The 20,742-nt window shown below is 39.8% G+C and overlaps 1 protein-coding gene across 1 annotated transcript in view; it reads left to right on the forward strand.

Moving 5' to 3' along the window:
* The window catches only part of LOC122733284 (connector enhancer of kinase suppressor of ras 2-like), a 565,211-nt gene that overhangs the window by 492,984 nt on the left and 51,485 nt on the right, over positions 1–20,742 (forward strand). The window contains exons 16-18 of the mRNA XM_043973567.1: positions 7,012–7,060; positions 9,676–9,851; positions 13,201–13,274. Of these exons, the coding sequence (XP_043829502.1) occupies positions 7,012–7,060; positions 9,676–9,851; positions 13,201–13,274 (299 nt within the window). The remainder of the gene's footprint in view (positions 1–7,011; positions 7,061–9,675; positions 9,852–13,200; positions 13,275–20,742) is intronic.

Consider the following 20,742-nt stretch of genomic DNA (forward strand, 5'->3'; position numbering starts at 1 on the left):
CTTCCTCATCTGTAAAATGAAGTGACTGGACCAAGTGATCTCATTTCTAGCTTGGAATCTGTGGCCATATAATCCTTTAAGATAAAATACTAGTCTTTTTTCCCAGGATAAAAACTGGCTTATAAATTGGGGAGTTTCTGAACAAGTTGTGATATATAAATGTGATGTAATATTATTGTGCTTTAAGACATGATTAAGGGGATAGTTTCAGAGAAACCTAGGAAGACTTGAATGAACTGATACAGAGTGAATTGAACAGAACTAGAAGACCAGTTTATACAATAACAATCAAGTAAAGACAAACAACTGAAAGAATTAGGAACTCTGATCAGTGTGATGAGCAACCACAATTTCAGAGGGCTCTTGATGAAACATAATACCCACCTTATGATAGAGAGGTGAAAGACTCAATGCAGAAGGGGCCTTTAAAAAAAATATGGCCAGGGGGCAGCTAGGTGGTGCAGTGGATAGAGCACCAGCCCTGGATTCAGGAGGACCTGAGTTCAAATCCGGCCTCAGACACTTTACACTTACTAGCTGTGTGACCCTAGGCAAGTCACTTAACCTCAATTGCCTCACACACAAAAAAAGAAAAAGAAAAAAATATATGGCCAATGTAGACATTTGTTTTGCTTGAATATACATGTTTTAACAGGGGGCTGTTTTTCTTTCACCTTCACCTGGGGCAAGGGCGGGGGGAAGTAAACATGTCATTGGGATGAGCAAAGAAGGCGAAGTTTTGTGGATTGAATGTAACTTTTTTTTTTGAATGTAACTTTTTAAAAGTTAGTGACTATAGAGAGAACATTTTTTGAAAAGCACAAGGGAAAGCCATTGTAGTCAGACACCACATACTGCAAAGGAAAGAGATGAGCTCCTGAAAGCAATAGGTTCAAATGAGGGATGAAATGAAAGGGGAAAGATTAGGGAAGTGAGACAAATGAGCAAAAGCAGTAGGGGGCTGGGTGGGGGAAGGAAAAAGGGCCTCATCAAGGGAAAGCAAAGCCCATGGGAAATAAGGCTAAGAATAAGAGCTACTTCAACAGCTTCACCAGCTCACCCATGACTGTTTTGAGTGAGAAGTAGGGTACTATTGCTATCATCTATTTTATTGATAAAGACCCTGGAGTACACAATGGTTAAGTGACTTGCTCTAGGGATGTGCCCAGGACATAGCCCAGATTCAAACCCTCCAGTCTCCTTGATGCTTTCCAGTTTCTGCCCCGACTAATATCAAACCATCTGAAGAAAGTGAGCTTTCTATCCACTGCTTTGTCTTCCATTTCATTTTGGGTCTCTTAGTTAGGGATACTCATTAGCACCAGTTCCAAATGATACTTTCATCTCCTCAAGTCTTGTCTTCAGACACTCCACTTAGAGTCATTTCTTTCCCAATCCTTTGTCAAGATCAAGGGGGGATTTCCTGATAATCTTTTGAGGGTTAAACATTTGAAGGTTAGACATTTTCCTTGAGAGTCTGACTTTTCAGATTTATACTGTCTATCTGGAAATTGTCCTGTAAATTGCAACACTTCCCTTTGCAAAATAAAGAGAAAAGTAGACTCAACCTACTGAACAAATGAAATCATGTTTTAATTAAATCTCATAAAGCTGCATTTTATAAAGAGCTAATGGTTTGGTTTTCATTTTATTTTTTTATGTGTAGATTAATTCCCTCTGGCATCCTTCCAGGGGAAATATTTTAAAACAAATTCCATGCTTTAATTACATGAATGGATGCAATGCTCAAATGAGATCCCTATGTATTTATTGTGTCAAAAAATAAAAAAGGAAAAAGAGACTCTGTATTCCAAAGAGAGAGACTTTTAAGATTGATGCCCCTAAAGTTTGCCTCCTTGTTCAGGTGATATACTCTCAAGCTATTACTATGTCTTTGTGGCACATAGGAAAAGGATGAATTCTGTTGGTCAGCTGCTTGTTCTGGACTCATTTAGATAATCTGTCTTTGTGAGTTTGGAGAGGTTTCATCTTGTTTGCAGGTATCACTTATGAATTGTTCTACAGCAACAACTCTGTGTACAATTAAACCTATCTTCTGGAGAAGACATGGAGTATGCATCTTCACTTAGCCTGATAAAACCATAAATGATAGGGTGCATGCAGAGGGGGAAAGTGGGAAATTCTGAGTCAGGGGATCTGAGTTTAAATGGAGCCAACTACCTCTATAATCTTGAGCAAGTCACTTCCTTTCTCTAAGACTCAGTTTCCTCTTCTATAAGATGAAGAATTGGGCTTCATCATAGCTAAGGACCCTTCTAGACTTAGGCACTATGATATATTTTTCTATGGCTAGTTTAGAAGTGAAAATAATGCTACTAGTAATATATTTTTCTATTGGTTCAGGGCCTCAATAGGTCAACCAAGAATGGAAAGCCAGATTGCAGTCATGACCCATAAATTAGGTGTAGAAAATAGAATTGTTATACAAAGGGATGGAGTTAGGAATAAAAAATGAAGCCCTGTAATATCTGGAAAGTCTCCAAAAGTGATAGATACCCGTTTCTTAGCATGTGGGTGGGGGGAGATTGTTTAATATAATTAAATTGGAAATGAATTCTCTGAGAAGTAATATTCTGCCCTGGGTGCCTGGAGGATGGTCCAGATAAGCTGTTGAGTCTAAGTTTCTGCTTTCTCATTCATTGAACCATAAAGACAAATTTAAAGCTCCAGAATTTAGTGTCAAATTATGTCAACCTTCTCTGTGGTCACATGTGAAATCTTCTTGTTCCCCAAATGGACATGCATTTCTTTTTGGTATTTTCTGCTGCGATTCAGTAAAATTGAGCCAATGAAAAGAAGCCACCAGATGCCATCTTTTACTTTATCATCATCATATTTCCTTTTACTGGAATAAAAACAATATTTGATTTTACAAATTCTCCATCTTTGGTGGGAGAGGGGAGGGGAGGGGCATTAGGCCAAAGTGCCTTATGTGGCTGTTGGCATCTTCAAGTATGCCTGGGGATCCTTAGGACTTCTGACTGGTGCTATTTCCTTGTTCCCTTGTGTGTTTTTTCTTTCTCCTTTTCCACAATTGAATCTCAAAGTCAGCACCAGTAGTCAGCAAAGGAGTAAGTGAATAGTGCATGTGTGTATATGTGTATATACATATATAAATATATAAACACACATATAAATATGTTTATATATACACACATATACATATACACTATATATATGTATATATACATGTATGTATGTATTTTAAGTGCCTCATTCTGTCCTCTATGCCTTATCTAATTGCCTGGCCCATAGTCATAGATATAATTAATTTCTTTTTACCCTTGGATTCTGATGGAATTATTTTAGCCAAATCCCATCTGTTAAGTTTGTTTTATAAAAAGAGTTCTTGCTCATAGAGCACCAAAGCAGTACATGGTCTCTGTGTACTTAAGTGGAACATTTGCAGAACACTTTTCATATGACAGGATCACAGCTCATTCTAGCTAGAAAGTGGCCCTCAAGACGTGTGTATCTAAGGGAGATGAGATATTGCAGAGTATGCCAAGGTGGAGAGGAACCAAACAAAGGCGATACTTAGTACAGAGCAAAACCAGCAAGATTCTAGATGACAGAGCTAGGGAATGAAGTCAAGTTTGCCGAACTTTTGTAAGTAAGATGTCTGAGCAATGAGAAGGATGAGGAGAAAGTTAATAGAGCCATAAAGTTCCTTTTGCAATGTTTACTTCTCCCCCTTTCCAAATACAGTCTGAAAACTGTTACATGGTGTCTTCATGCAGCTATTACCTCAACAATTCATGTATAGGTGTATAATCTGGGGATGGCATTCAGGGTGCCATCTGATAGGTAGGGAGGGAGGGAGGTAGATAGATATATAGGTAGGTACATACATACACGCATACATATGTAAAACTATGCTATGGACCTACCATCAATTAGGCATATGCTTTAAGTTGGGTTTTCAGGAGTGAGGATGTTTTTGTACTGTTCCATCCATTGTATTTCAGCTGTTCCCTTTTCTGAGCAATGGCACAGTTTGTAAGAGGACAGGAACAGAGTGAACCTTCCCTTATTGCAATCAAGCCCCCAACCACATTAAAAACAGTGCTCAAGTCAACTGAAACCACTAGGCACAGCCCTACATTTCAAGGGACAAATCCATTTTGAAGTCTAACATAGGTTCTCAAAAGGTCTGTCTCCTCTAGACTAGGCATCTTTTTAAGTAAAAACAAGCTGTGAGGATGGCCCCCAACCATTCCCACCTCATATATGATGGGATGTGGAGAGAGGCTGGAATTGTGATTTCATTGGTAGGACAAACTCATAGCTGAGCAAACTTCCTCTACTAACACAAGTTGTTACTTTCTCTGCAGTGAAGAGTCTTAAGAGAGGTTAAAGGCTTTGCCCATGGTCACATAGCCAGCATGGATCTTGACTCCAGATCTTCCTGGCTATAGGGCTACTTCTCTAGCCTCTCCACCACAGCTGTCTCTACATTTGGAAAGGAGTTAAAATACAATGAAATATCACCTTTGTCTTTTGTTTTTTACTAGATCAATGTTTCTCAGTCTTTTGTGTGCTCATCCATGCCTAGCAATGGTAAATGACAGTGAAACAATATGCCCCCATGTCTTGTCTCCCTCACATTCAATCAAAACTCAGCCTCCACATTCATGAAGTCATGGTGTTTTAGTTCCAAGTCTCCTCCATTCCCCTGACAATTTCATCATTAAATGATGCTGCTGCTAATTACTTTCTTTCTGGACATTTTAATGACCAATCCATTATTACTCAGGATGGAAGCTAGAACAAAAACAATAAGAGACTCTGGAGGAAGTCTGGGGTTTTCTCCCACTTTGGTTCCTATTTCTCATATACCCACTTAAAGTTGCTCAAGGTTTGAACTTGTTTCTTAGCCAGAGGCCACTGGAATTTCCTACATACGTTCTCTGTTCTTGGTCCCACTGATGCCATTTTCTCTATTTTGTTTCTTCCTTCATAATGTTTGCTTATGGACTAGGTTATAGCACCTAGGTGGCACTGCAGTGGATAGAATGCTACCCCTGGAGTCAGAAAGACCCAAGTTCCAATTCAACCTCAGACACTTACTAGCTGTGGGACCCTGGGCAAGTCACTTTACCCTGTTTGCCTCAGTTTCCCCATCTGTAAAATGTTAGAGAAGCAAATGGCAAATTGCTCCAGTATCTTTGCCAGGAAACTCCTAAAATGGGGTTACAAAGAGTCATACAGGACTAAAATGACTGAACAACAAAAATGGACTAGCTTTCCTGGCATTTTGGTCTCAAATCTCAGGACCAGCCAGAAGAATGCTTAATTGAAGAAACCATTCTCTTTTCAGTATTTTCCACTATTGGCCTAAAACAAAATTTCCCCATCAGAATATCTCTGAACAGCTGGTTTGGCTGTAGAGTCACATTTGCTTATCCATGTTAGTAGAGGAAGGGAACATGAGTCAGATAATCCAAAAATCATTCCTTTTTTACGTTGGAGTATTATGCGTATATGCTTGTGTATAAATACACACACATATGTTTTATCAGCAGATTTAGCTTCTTAACTGTTGGAAGATAATATTAGAATGGGCTTCTATACCCTGAGTATGTACTGATTGATGCAAGAGCAGGTGGCCCAACCATGAACAGAAAGTGGTAAACTAGCCGGTTAGCAAACATTTGCCATGAAGCAGCCAGTTCATGGGCTGTAATAGTTAGGAGATAAAAGGAATAATATAGATCTCAACCATTTCTTCAAAGGTTCTTCAGATATCACTAAAGAAATATTGATGGGAAAGTGCCTGTTGCCTCTCTATCAAAGGTATTATGTACGACCTGGAATAATCTCTCATTCTCTGGAAACATAACTAAATATACCAATATATACTGACTCAATTATTCAAGGAAACCAGGTCAAGAAGCAACATGGCTAATTCATTACCTTTATGGCGTTAGATTAAAGACTAGGAAAGTTAGCCAGGATATTCCAAATACTTCCTGGAATCATGAATGAAGTTCAGTCAGTCAGTCAATGTATTTATTAATTATTTACTAGGAATACAAAGAAAGGCTTCACACCTTTGCATGTCCCCTATGCCTCGAACATTCTGCCCACTTGCTTCTGCTTCTTAGGCTATTGAATACCCATCTTTCTCCACCAAGGATTTGGCACATATTTGCAGAGTGTGTCACCTTGGGCTGCATTTGGAACTCCTTTGCTCTTCAAAATACATTATTCTTTTCCTTGCTATGGTTTCTCTTTAGGGTTCATGGTGTCTTAGACTGGAGACCGTTTCCATTGCTTTACCTCTTGTGTATAATTCTTATTTGGGGGAAGTTTGAGAGGTTGTGAAGATCAGGGGAAATGTCTAGTATTCCATCTCCTACCACTAACTAACTGTGTGAACTTGGTCTTCAGTTTCCTTATCTGTGAAATGGAGATAATAATCGTCACCTGGTCGTTCTGGCCAGGGCCATTATGAAGATAAATGAGAGAGTGATTCGAAACTATATGAGGCACTTTATATAAAGTGCTACTCAAATGTAAAATGGTATTATTTTGTTAATAACACTGTTTATTGGGGAAACACATAAGAAAACCAAATAAATTGGAAAGGACCTAGAGGGATCTTTGCTTTTTCACCTTAGTATTCCACCTAGAGTTGAAGGTTTGCTCACCGAATATTGAAAAGCTTTTGCTGAAATCTCTTAGGCAGTGCTTTACAGATACAAATATTAGTTCATTATCAGGAAAATACAACCTTCAGGCATTCAAGTGTCTGATGTAAGCCAATAAACCAGATTCTCTCTTTCTGCATACAATTAGCTTGTTACTCTTTGAATATGCCTTTAAAATCTGCTGCCATTCAAAATTCATTTTTTTCTGTTTCTCAAAATGACAGAGATGAGTAAAACCATGGTTCTAAACACATACAATGTGATAGTTTAATAAGTATGATTACTATTGGATGAAGCTTGAACTGTTATTAATTCACATTTTCTCTTTTTCTAATAGTCTTTCCACTATACTTCCTTGAGAGAAAAAACCAAGAAATGGTCCAGAGGTAAATTTATAGAAATTATTCTTTGTTATCCAAATGTTTTTAAATCTATTTCCATTTTTTCCTTCTACAAAGATGGAGCTATGTTAGACATGTAGAAGGGGGTGTGTTTTCTGATTAAGCTTCTCAAATTAGGAAAATTGCTTCCCATCATTAATTTCCCATTTAACAGTCATACTCTAATATGTTAGCATAGACCTCATAATCCATATTGAGACCTAAAATCCAGAGAAGGCACCACAATCCCAGATTCTGGTGCACTGAGATCCCAAGCAGCCTGAGCAGTGCTTGATGGATAAAGGAGATGGACAGCATGATATAACAGACCCTGGGTTCTAATCCCACCTTTGCCCCTAACTCATCCTGCAACCTTAAGTGGCTCACTCGTCTTTGCTGAGCCTCCATTTTCTCCTCTCAAAAATGAATGGGATTGGGGGGCAGCTAGATGGCGCAGTGGATAGAGCACCGGCCCTGGAGTCAGGAAGACCTGAGTTCAAATGCGGCCTCAGACACTTAACACTTACTAGCTGTGTGACCCTGGGCAAGTCACTTAACCCCAATTGCCTCACTAAAAAAAATAAAAAAATAAATAAAAAATGAATGGGATTGGGGGCAGCTAGGTAGAGTAGTGGATAAAGCACTGGCCCTGGATTCAGGAGGACCTGAGTTCAAATCTGACCTCAAACACTTGACACTTACTAGCTGTGTGACCCCGGGCAAGTCACTTAACCCTCTGCTCCACCAAAAAAAAAATTAATGGGATTGGGTCAGCTAGGTGGTGCAGTGGATAAAGCACTGGCCTTGGATGCAGGAGGACCTGAGTTCAAATCCAGCATCAGACACTTGACACTTAACTAGCTGTGTGACCTTGGGGCAAGTCACTTAACCCTCATTGCCCTGCAAAAACAAAACAAATATATGTATATATATGTATGTGTTTGTGTGTGTGTGTGTGTGTATATAGATATATATATGAAAACATAGATGCCATTACATTTAAAAAACTAAGTCAATGTGCAGCCTGCAGGGATCCTTATGCATGGTTGAGTGGCCCCTGTTTCTATTGGACTTCACTGGAGTAGATCCTTTATATAGTCCTAGGTTGTCTGTGGCTCACCAGCAGTTGTCATTGGCCATAGTATTAAGGTAATAATTTGGAAAGCCAGCTGTACTCTGTGCACCGCCCCACCCCACCTCACCCCCCAAAAAAAAAATCCAGAAAAAAGGAGCAGTGTCCTCTTAACTTATTGAAATTATGACCAAACCAAGAGATAGTAAAGTGAAAGACCAAGCCACTCCTAAGACTTAAAGAAAACGGAGCTTACTTAGAAGAGGTAGCACAGGGGACAGCGTGGCTGCTGCTACTTTGTAGCAGCCCCCATAGCTGCCTGCCTAAAGGCTTCATGAGGAACATGCAGGCTTGGCCCAGTAACGGGCTTGATCCTATCTCTGAAGGCACAAGCTAGGGAAGGCCTCTAGGTTCTGAATGTTGCCCAGGGTGCTATGGTGTCGGTGGCAGTTAGCACAGCTGTTATGAGCTGGACCCTGGAGTAAGGGTTAAAAAAAAGCAATTTAATGTGGTACAAACTTCTAACAGTGCTGCACAGCTGTAAGACAATTATAATTAATGTAACAACATAAACTGGATTTTTCCAATGAAAATGTCTAATGCTGTAATTAAATTTGCCTCAGGCTTTGCAGGGAAAGTGATATGGGCACCAGGGAAGAACTCAGTTCATAGAAGAAAGACTGAAATTTCATGGTTATTAAGTGAGATGTTTAGAAGTTAAGAAAACAAAGGGTCAAATTCTGCTGCCAACCAGAGTCCCAAGTCTCTTTTGGCCCTCGTAGAGCTGAGAGTAGATTCGATGCAGGTATTATTGTTTTTTTCTTCTACTGTAGTTGAAATTAAATTCCTGTGAATGCAACTACTGGCCCAAAGACTTTGGTCAAGATCTTTTGCTGACATATGACAATAACTCAAACTAAAAATGGTCATGAACCTGGTGAGTCAGTTGTCCTACTTCCCTGGGCTCTGAGTTAGTGATGGAGCCCAGCAGAACAGTCTGGCAGGGGTCAGCGTTAAACATTGTGTTTATATAGTCATCACTTCCCTTTGCAAAGAGCTGTCCTAGCAGGGTTTGTCACAACAGTCAGTGGCTCCAGCCACTAACCAGAATACGAGAAAGATGAGAAAAAACACTAAATCTATTTTCAGTTTTTAAAAAAGACATTTTGGATAACCTAACAACTACCAAATTTCCAAAACCCATGTTGATTTTTTTAAATTCACAAACGTTTTTGGACTCATGCAGAGACAACTTTTTTGGAACACACCCTTGAATATAGTTGCTAATCTCCTGTTCTTTCCAGAGGTTGTTCCATAGTATTAGGGAAAGAAGGAATCTCTCTGTAGGTAGGTTTCTTGTTGGCAGTAGTATCACTGTTTGTGTGGAAAATAAGGCTCTGTTAGGTATTGTTGACTAGATGGCTATTAGGGCAACCTCAGCAGTGATTAAAACGCCAGAGTAGTCTTTTTGTTTGGTTGGCTTTCTCCTGGGCAATAAGCTGACCACAGAGGAATTCATTCCTACCTTGTTTTCTTCTTCACCCCACAGGGAGTTCTTGGAGCAGTGGAAGCCGAAGACGCATCTCTTGCAAAGACTTGGGCCATGGAGACTGTGAAGGCTGGCTTTGGAAGAAGAATGACGGCAAAGGCTACTTCACTCAGAAATGGAGAAAATACTGGTTCATTCTAAAAGAATCATGCCTCTACTGGTACACCAACCCAGAAGTAAGTACAGCTAGCAGAGAGAATCTCTGTCAAACCCTTCTGGCCCAGAGAAGCCTTGGCTGAACTAGAGAAGGGCATGTCGAACAAATCCATCAGCAATGAGTTGCTAACAGTACCTAATAGCAGGACGCGAGCCAATGAAGACATAGCTCTTACTAGAAGAGAATTCACAGAAACTAATATCATCAAAGAGTGTATGTAAATGTGAAAGTTTATATCCTATAGTCTAAAGCACCCAAACATTTCCCATTATGAAGAGATACTAGTCCCTGGTTTTTATGCCTATAGTAAATAGAAAAAAATTACTTTTCTCCATTGTCTCTTCATCTTATTGGTAATATAGCCTGACCCTCAAAGATCCAATGTCTGATGAAATCACAGGGCCAAACTAAGCTCTGCCCTGCCCCGCCCCACCACAAAAAAAAAAAGAAAAATCAAGTAAAATACAGAGGAAAGTCCTCATATCCAAGGATAAATATATGATGTCATAGAAGAAGCCTAGATTTCAAGTAAGAAGTCGTGGGTCATTTTGTGACCTTGATAAAATCCTTACCCTGTCTGAGCCTCAGTTTTCTCCTCTGTAAAATAAGGAGAAGGAACTGTAAGTCCTTTCCACCTCAAAACTCGCACAATCCCTCTAAAGACAAAATAGAATCACGGATTGGCTTGGGAAAATGTCAGGAAGACTAAAGCCTATACAAATGAATGAGCAAGCAGCATGGATTTATTAAGCACATACTCTATGCTGGGCACTGAGCTAAGTACTGCAATGAGCCAATGCCTGGGTAAAATGTTAAGAACAAAGATGTCTTTCAAGTCATGTTGCAAGCAAAGAGAAGGATGAAGAAAGAAGGAGAGGCCCAGCACTTGGGAGAGCTAGCAGGACCTAACAGGTGACAGGTTAAAAGTGTGATTCTCCAACTCCTGTTTTGATTCTGACTTTACTATTAAGGAGAATGACCTTCAGGACAGAAGGGGTAATATAACCTTGGAAGTCCAAGACAGATGAGAAAATAGATGAGTTTTATTTCCCTGGTCCAGAGAAATTATACAACCAGGTATTGAAAAGAGCTGGAGAGGAGAATGAAAAGAGCAATAATCTCTTTGGAATTTTTGGAGAATAAAAGAAGTACCAAAAAAAACCCTGCAGACAGACAAATATATCCCAGTTGTCCAAGAGGAAGATAAAAGTAGATTCTCCAAACCATAAACCTTGATTCTAGTCCCCAGAAAATTCTAGGACACTTTATTAAATGAATTCTTTCTGGATGCTCAGTAAGGAAAACAGTGATTACTTGAGTTGGCATGGGTTCATTAACAACAAATCATGCCAAACTAGCCTTATTTCCTTTTTAACTAAACTGCTAGATTATGCTGTAAGCATCATGTATCTGGATTTTACCAAGGCATTTTACAAGATCTTTATAATATCCTTGTGGACAAGATAGAGAAAGATTAGTTCAGTTAGGTAACAATGACAACAACAACAGTGATAAATGACTATCCTGGAGAGTAGTGTGCCAGATGGTTTTTCTGTGGTTGTAGTCCTTGTTCAGTTGTTTCAATTGTGTTCGATTCTTCCTGAACCCATTTGGGTTTGGGTTTTTGCAAAGATACTGGAGTGGTTTCCTTCTCCAGTTCATTTTACAGATGAGGAAACCAAGACAAATGGGGTGAAGTGACTTGCTCAGGGTCACATGAAAGTCTAAGGAATTATTTGAGGCCAGATGAATTTAGCAAGGTGAATCTTCCTGATTCAAAGCCCAGCACTCTACCCACTATGGTGCCATCTAGCTGCCTTGACTATTTAATCTTTTTATCAATGACTTGGATAAAGGAAGAGATAATAAGTTTATCCATTTTGTAAAGTACAGAAGTGAGGATAGATCATGTATTAGATGATAAAATCAGGATCCAAAAAACCATTGTGATGATCTAGAAGAGTAGGCCAAATTTAACAGAAATAAATCTACAATTCTGTATTCTGGTTTTAAAAAATTTCAGCTGCAAAGGTACAGAAAAGGGTGGGGGGAAAGCACACCTTCATAGCAGTTCATGTGAAAAAGGCTTAAGGATTTCAGTGGTCTGGAAGCTCAAGATAAGTTCACACCATCATGTGGCTCCCAAAAAGAATTGAATGTAGTTGCTTTGGCTACATAAAGAGAAGTATAATGTCCAGATAAAGCTAGGCTATCATTCTGCCGGATTCTGCCCTGATTGGGCCACATTTCAAGCGATTGTTCCAATTCTAGAAGACTGATGCATTTGAAGAGGTACATTATTCAATGGAAATGTGTTCCAGGGAAGGTGCCTGAGATAGACAATGAAATGGAAAAACAATTCATAGGAGCAACAGTTGAAAGAACTGGAAATGTTTCATCTGGAAACAAGCCTTCAGTCGGAGGGTTTAGCATTGGAAGGAACTAGAATTCGAATTCGAATTCGAATGTGTCTACTCCAACCCTTTTATTTTACAAACGAGGAAGCTGAGGCCCAAAACGGTCAAGTGCCTCCCCCCTGAGTCACATAGGCAGTGACAGATCTGAACTAAGGTCCTCTAAGTCCAAATTCAACCCTCTTTTCACTGCCCTTGAAGAAATGGAAACTCAGGCTGACTGACTTAAGAGATGCCAGCCACACAGCACATCATAAGGGAACTGCAGAGCCCACAAACTTAGGTTTGTGTCATGTGGAGCAAGTCTGGAGACACAATGGTGCCAGCACTCCACAAAGAGACTCTGTCCCAGTCTTTGGCATCTCCACCCCCCATATCCACCCCATGCAGCTCATTTAAGTTTTCTGCTTCACGCCTTTCATCTCTGACGTAGAACACGCCTTATCTACTGCCCAGCAATGACGAGCCAATTAATTTGTAAAGATTTTTAAAGCACTTTGGAGATAAAAAATGATTAGTGTGTATAAATGTTGTTTTGTACTGGCCAATTTAACATGGTTTAGAAATGTGTTTGCGTGTTGCTCCGAGTGGTAATGTCGCTGCTGTTCTTTATTGATGTATTGTTTGTTAATCTCTGCTTTGAATGCCCCAGAAGATGTTGAAAGTTATTTGCATATTTTGAAGCAACTCTGTGTTATCATTAACAGAGAAGAGATTGTTGTTCTCCTCAGTGGCTTAATGAATGCACGGTTCATTCACTTTACAGAAAGCTGTTTCGAGTACATGCTAAGTAAACTGCTGCATTCTTGAATAAACAGTCAAGGAAAATATGTTCATTACCACATTTGTGACCTGGCTCAAAGTCAGGTGATATAACTGATACTCTTCTTCATTTTTAGGTCCAGCTTTCTCTGTTCAAAATGTTTCTTCTTCATTTTCTTTTCTTTTTGGTAGGATGAAAAAGCGGAAGGCTTCATCAGTCTACCTGAATTCCGCATTGACCGCGCTAGTGAGTGCCGAAGGAAATAGTAAGTAGAATGAGATCCCCAAGCTCCCTAGGTAGTCCAGTGGGCAGAAGAGGGTTCAAGGAAAGGAGGTACAACTTTCTGCATGGTCTCTACTGCTGCAGCCCCTTTCTTCCTGGAGATGCCTTCAGTGTTGGATCAGGGCTGAAAAATGTCACAGAGGTTGCATTTTATGGGACCTTCTGGGCCTTATTTTTTCATTTCTGCTTTTTAAAAGTCATTTCAATGGATAGCAGCAAAACTCACTGCCTTTTGAGCTTATATTTCCATAGTCTCCATTTTAACAAGCTGAATAAAACAGGAAAACCATTAATAAATGGAAACACTAAATTCATTCTTTACCAAGCAGATAAAATGTCATTAATTTCAGTCTAGGGTAGATTCCCGGCCTCCTCCCTCTTCCCCCACAGGATGCTATAGGAGTTAATGCCACAATACCATGTGACCTGTCAAGATCACTGCTTTAGTAGGTTTAATTTAATCTGTATAAAAAGGCTCTTTGAGAAAGAGAGGGGAGAGGGAGGGAGGCATTTCTAAGAGTAAGCAATTCCAACTGTACCTATTCATGACTTAAAGCTCCAATTCCATATCATTCAAGCATATTGCACCAAGTACAGAATATAGGATAAATTGATCTCTCCTAAAGGCATATTTAATGGTATGTCAACATTTGTATAATTTGAAAACCTCATTGGGCTGATATTGCCATGATTTAAACTGACAGTTGCCAGCTTTGGTGGGATGAACACAACAATTGGGGCATTTTAAAACTAACTCACTATCTGGGTTTTTGTTTGTTTAATTACTATCCTAACTATCCAAGAAAAATAATGAAAGCCTCTTATTGCACTAGCTGGAGAAAAACTCATATTAATTAAAGTCTCTTAGCAGAATATTTCCATCTCTAACCTAATATCCTGGGATATTAACTCTTGAACAATGCCCTTCAAATGATCTGTTGGTCTTCCCATAGTCTGCTTCCTCTAATTAAGAACATGCACAAAAGAGGATTGAAGTAAGCATAGAAACATTTGTAAAGTTACCAGGAGTGACTATCAGCATCCAGATGCCTTAGGTCCTTTCATGGACTTTTTAATGACTTAAGTCACAGACATAGACTTAGACCCCCCTCCAAACCAAGGACTTTCAGGCAAGCAGGCAATGGATCTAAAAGACATGGTTCTGCTTCCCTTCTCTTGTTCATATCCTAGAAGAACAGAAGAAAATATCACAATGGAGTAATCAAAAGTAATCAAATGGATTTGATGGGTTTCAGTAAAGGGCAAGAGAAAGTGAAATTAGAAAGCAGGAACCCAAACCACAAATAATGGCCTAAGGAATAACTGGTTAGACATCTAAATGAGTGACTCAGTGAATGCCTGAGTGAAAAGCATTTATAAAGTGCTGTGTGTCAAGTACTATACATATGTACAGAATACAGCACTCAGTCCTCCTCTTTCTTGATCTCTCTGCAGCATTTGATGCTGTTGATCACTCTCTCCCCCATTTTCTCCCCCATTCATCTGCTCTTCAGTTATCTTTGGCTAGATCTTCCTCTTTGTCATGCCCACCAGCTGTCCCATACACTTTTCTCTTTTCACTCTTTAGTATTTCTCTTGGCAATCTCATCAGCTTCCATGGGTTCAACTTTCATCTCTGTGAACATGATTCCTAAACCTATTAATCTAGCCCTAACCTCTCTCTTAAGCTATAGCCCCACTACTCCAACTCCATCTCTTGCATATATCTCCTTTTCTCCCTCACCCAAGGGACTATTATGATAATGATCTAATTGGCCTCTCTTTCTCTAGTCCCATCCATCGCTTCCACTCCTGATTTTTCTTTTCCTCTTTAGTTCCTTCACCTTCTTCCTTTTCTGATCCAATGCTTCTCTAACTCTTCAACACTTCTCCTTCAGGGTGAATATTTCTTTGCCATCAGCTCAGGCTTTCTGTGCTCTCCTCAAATTTCTTTTAAAGCCTTCCCTCATTTCCTTTCCTGCATCCAACCCTCCCCTTTCCCAATTCTAAAACCCTTTGTGAATTAATGCTTCTGTTCAAATGTCAGAAGGGCTTTTGGAACAGTATGCTGAACACTTGGAAAGACAATGGAAACTAGGAAATGGGCTCGCTTATAAAGCAGCAGAATTTTGTTTAGATATAAGGAGGAACATTGATCATTATGGTATTTAAAAATACTGAATAGACCAATAAGAAAGTTATTGTTTCTATCCCAGGACTTCTTCAGTAAGATAACCATTTCTCCTGAATGGTTCACACATTTATGCTTGATATAGCAAAGGCATAATCCAGATGTTTTCCTGTGAACTTTTCCAGCTGCTTTACTTTGCCCCCAAGGTTTATTGTTATTGCTTTGTCTATAGAACAACCAAAACCAGAAAAACAGACATTCGGTTCAGGTATCTGGATGGTCACCTTTGTAGAGGCATAATGTCTTGAATCTTAATTGAATTTTTAAAGTTTTCATCTACATATTTCTTATCATATAAATATCACACCTGGCATTTCATATCTGTCTCTTACATATCAGGCACTGTGCTAGGTGCTGAGGCTACAAGGACAAAAAAGGATATGCCAGTTGGGAAGGTTTTCATAAACGTTTTTCTTCTTACACTAGAAATGGTCATCATTAGGATGAGCTCTGGTAGGTAATGCTGGAAAGAATGTATGAAAAGGAACATGTGAAGATTAGGTAGGAAACATAAGGAAACATACCAGGACTGTCTTTTTGAAAGCAGAATACCACCGCCAAAGCAAGTAGCTTTCAGTATCAAAAAGTACAAAATAGGTGAGCACATAACACTAAGCACCAAAAATATGAGAGCCAGGTAGAAAGTCAGAGATTGCATGGCTTTCTTCTTTTTTTACAGGGCAGTGAGGGCATGGCTTTCTTCTAATTGACTGAAAAGGGCAAAGGAATAATAGTCCTTTTGAAAAGACACCAAGGGCTTTCTTTCTGAAATTGAGGTTGGTAGTAGAGAAGAGAAACTATTGAATTAAACCATTTTGATTACTATCTAAGTCACAAACTGAGTAGAAAACCTTTGAGAAATCTTACCAAGAGCATTTTATTATTGGGTGAGATTCAGTCGATCAGTCAACAAGCATTAATTAGGCACCTGCTTGGAATACAAAGAAAGGTGGGAAAAGGTCCCTGCCCTAAAGGAGCTCACATTTAAAAGCAAAGACAGAAGCCATGCAAGTAGCTATGGACATAGGTAGGGGTTGGGGATGGGGGTAAGGGATAGGAAAGACTTATTGTAGAAGATGGGATTGAGCTGAGTCTTGAAAGAAACTAGAGAATCCAAGAGTCAGAGGTGAGGAGGGAGAGCATTCCAGGTATGAGAAGGCAATGAATACAAATACATGGAAGTAGGAGATTGGAGTATTACGGTGAGGACGAGCAAGTAACTGGATCATAGAATGCTCAAAGGGGAGGAAAGTAGTTGAAAACTCACAAGGTTATAAAGGCCTTTAAATGCTATATAGAGGACTTTATTTGGGATCCCAGGGATAATTCAGGACCATAGGAGTCTATTGAAGCTGGAGAAGGGGTTAGGCCATGGTCAAACCTGAATTTTAGAGGGAAAATTTTGGCAGCTAAGTAAGAGATGGGTCAGAGGAGGGAGAGACCAAAGAGAAGCATAGTGCATTAGTCCAGGAGACAGGTGGTAAGGACCTATACAAAAGCGGTGGCTGTGTGAGTAAGGAGGAGGGGCCATATACAAGAGAGATATTGGGAAGGTAAAAATAACAGGATTGGACAGCAGACCGGATATGCAGAGAGAGTGTAAAGTCAAGATGACATCCAGACTGTGAGGCAGGATGACTGGGAAGATGATAGTACCCTGGATGGTAATAGGAAAGATGGGAAGCAAGGAGGGTTTGTGGGAAAAGATGAGTCCTGGTTTAAACGTGTTGAATTTGAGGTGCCATCATGATGATGGCAGTTGATAAGGGATTAGAATTGGCTAAAAAGATCTAGAAATCATCTGTGTAGAGGTGAAAGTTAAATCTATGGTAACTAATGAGATGTGCCAAGTGAGATCAAATAGAGAGAAAAGAGAAGAGGGCCCAGGACACATCCTGTAACAGGATCCAGCAAAGGAGACTGAGGAACGATGAGACAGGTAGTAGGAAATCCAGGAGAGAGCAATGTCACAAAAAACATAAAGAGGAGAGAGTATCCAGGAGAAGAGGCTGATCAATAGAGTCCAAAGTTGCAGAGATGTGAAAAAGGATGAGGTCCAAGAAAAGGACATAATAATGTTCATTCTTATTATTATTATTATTAAAAATTAAGTGGCCATTGGTAACTTTGGAGAGAGCACTTGAATGATTAAGGCAAAAGCCAGATTAGAGAGGGGTTAGAAGTGAGAGGCTAGCAAATGGAGGCATCCAGTATAGATAGCTTTCTCAAGGAGGGGTTGGGAAGTAGAGGATGAAAACTATTGGGGATAATTGGACCAAGTAAGGGTAATTTGAGGATGATGGAAATATGTGTGTGTTTGTAGGCAGCAGGGAAGAAGTCAGTAGGTAGGGAGAGATTCAAGATTAGAGAGTGTGAGGATGACAAAGGGGGCAATCTAGTGGAAAGATGAGAGGCTATGGGATCAAAGGTTCATGTCCAGGGCTTTGCCTTGGCAAGGAGAAGGACTGCCTCTTTCTTTGAAACAGGGGTGAAAGAGAAGATAATGAGGGAAGATGCCGAAGTGATGTAAGAAGAGGAGGGGGGAGATGTCAAAATGATGTAAGAAGAGGAGGGGGGAAATGAGCCCTTGGTGAATGGTTTTCAATTTTTCCATGAAATATGAGGCAGGGTTCTCAGCTGAGACGGAGGGGAGGGGAAGGGAGTGCTTTGGGAGGGCTGAGGATGGATGAAAATGTTTGGGAGAGCCACTATTAAAGGATGATGAATCAATTAGGGAAGTGTAAAAAGATTGCCTTGCTGCAATGAGAGATCAGTGGAGATTATGTAACGTAGATACAGAGTGGCCTCAATCAGGACAGTTTCATAATTATTTTCCAGCTCCGTTCAGCTGCATATGAATAGGGCAAATTGTCCAAGATGATGGGAGTGGTCCAAGCTTAAGGTTTGACTAGGTACAATTGGCTATAGGACAAGGGGGCAAGGGCTAAAAGTATAGAGGATAGTGTAGAGTTTCACTTAAGTGGGTCCTATAGGTATTATTATCCTTATTTAACAGATAAGGAACCTGAGGTTCAGAGAAATTGGGTATCTTGCCCATGATCACACGACTAGGAAATATTAGAAGAGGGATTCAGACACAGATATCCTTGCTCTGAGTCCAGCACATTTTTTCATGTGGTTTTAACACTTCCAAGCTATGTATTTATTTGTATAAATGTATACATAAATATAAATATAGTCACGTGTGCATATACATGCTTTCTCTAATTCCGTGTTGTTCGGTCATCAATTTGTTCCCAGATTCAATAAAAACGAATAAAGAGAGGTCAAGGCAAAAGTTGTTTTTTATTGCAAAGTAAGGCACCCAGTATGTGCTGCCTTGGGCAGTGGTAGGGTGCCCCCTCATTGGCAGTCTTCAAACAGACCCTATCTGACTGTTGGGTATACCAGCCAGTTGATTCTTGTTCAGGTACCACATGGACTAGTTAGTCTCCAAGGTTTCTTTTCTTTTTTTTTTCTTTTTCCTTTTTCAAAATCACTCTGATTCTTTTTTTTATAGAATTGGGGATAAACAACCTAGTTCTCTACATTTTTGTTTAGAATCAACATTTTCTTAAATTTGTAAACATAACTGAAAAAAGCATCATTTGATTGACTTTTGTTTTGGTTTTTGGTTTTGGGGGGTTTTATGGGGCAATGAGGGTTAAGTGACTTGCCCAGGGTCACACAGCTGGTAATTGTTAAGTGTCTGAGTCAGAATTTGAACTCAGGTCCTCCTGAAACCAGGGCTGGTATTTTATCCAGTGTGCCACTTAGCTGCCCACACCTGATTGACTTTTTATGGATGTCAGTTTGGGTTGGTTTGTCATTTGGTTCTCCCTAGTCATCAGGCATACCACATCTCTTCCTCCAAGGTTAGGTTACTTTGGAGGCTGAAGTAGCCTTGAAACTCATTCCAGTTTTGTATAGCTTTGATTGTTAGGACATTTTTTATTTTCATTAAACCCAAACATGCCTGTCTGAAATTTCTACCCTTTGCTCCTGGTTTTGGTCCTGTGGAGCTAAACAGAACAAACTAGCTCTCTTCCATATAACAGTCCTTCAGTTACTTAAAGAGAACTACCGTACTCCACCCCCCATTCCTGTCCCAAAGTCCTCATATGTTAAATTGAAGTAGTTGAGTTGATGAGTTCTAAGTTCCCTCCTATCACTAAATACATACGTGTATGCTTACACACACACACACACACACACACACACACACACACACATATTCCTATGAGCCATAATTTTCTGGAAATAAACACAGATAAACATCATATTTCTTTCTAAAGCAAACCGAAAGGACTTTATGCAATATTGCCTGGTTAAATCCAAGATGAGAAAAATTGGACAAATATTTGAAAAAAGTTGATAGGCAGCCATTCAGCTTAGAGGTATAGTAAAGAAAGTGAGGTATAGAAATTGTGTGTTCAGTATCAGAAAAGAACACAAGGCAAGACTGTAGGATTTGTATATAATCACCTGGAGAAGACATGTGAGACATTTGAAATCATGCTTTAAACAAACTTATTGGTGGAACCCTAATTCTCAGGTATACTCAACAGACATTCCAGATGGCCTCATGACCCCTCATCAACATAATTATAGTAGAAATTACAAGGCAGCAGGGTTGAGTAGAGATGGAGGACATGGGTTTGAATTCTGCCTCTGCCAATCACTACTTCTGGGACCTTGAGCATGTGAGCCTCAGTTTTCTAATCAGTGAAATGAGGAGCTTGGACTAGATGACTCTGGAGGTCCCTTTCAGCTTTAGGAAGGATCCTGTGGTCCTAGTCAGTGGGCTTTTGGTGTCACCTTAGGTGTGGCATTGTTTGATTCTTTGCTTCTCCTTACATGTTTTTAACCATAAGACAGGTAGAAAGAGTGCTTGCATCCACATGGTGTGGAGAAGGGGACAGTCAGATCATCCCTTTACAAAAGGAAGTTATTTGTACTCAAAGTCCTAGCCTACTTGCTGTAAGAAGTAGTTCACTAATTGTCGAAGGAATCAGCAGTCTTGTGAATCACGTGTCCAAAAGTGCACCCTAAACCCCATGTGTGCTGCTCAAAAATTGCCCCTTGCCCTGGAAGCTTGGGATTTTATAAGCCAGTTTCTGCCATCTAGTGGATCCCGTCAGATTGCAATGCTCTATTACTCTTTTCCTCCAGTATTTTCTTTCCTACCCTATTAATCTATGGACTAGGTTTGTAGGATTTGGAGTTAGAAGGCACCTTGCTGGTCAGGACCAACACTATC

Source organism: Dromiciops gliroides, chromosome X, assembly GCF_019393635.1.
Source record: "Dromiciops gliroides isolate mDroGli1 chromosome X, mDroGli1.pri, whole genome shotgun sequence".
Lineage (NCBI taxonomy): Eukaryota > Metazoa > Chordata > Mammalia > Microbiotheria > Microbiotheriidae > Dromiciops > Dromiciops gliroides.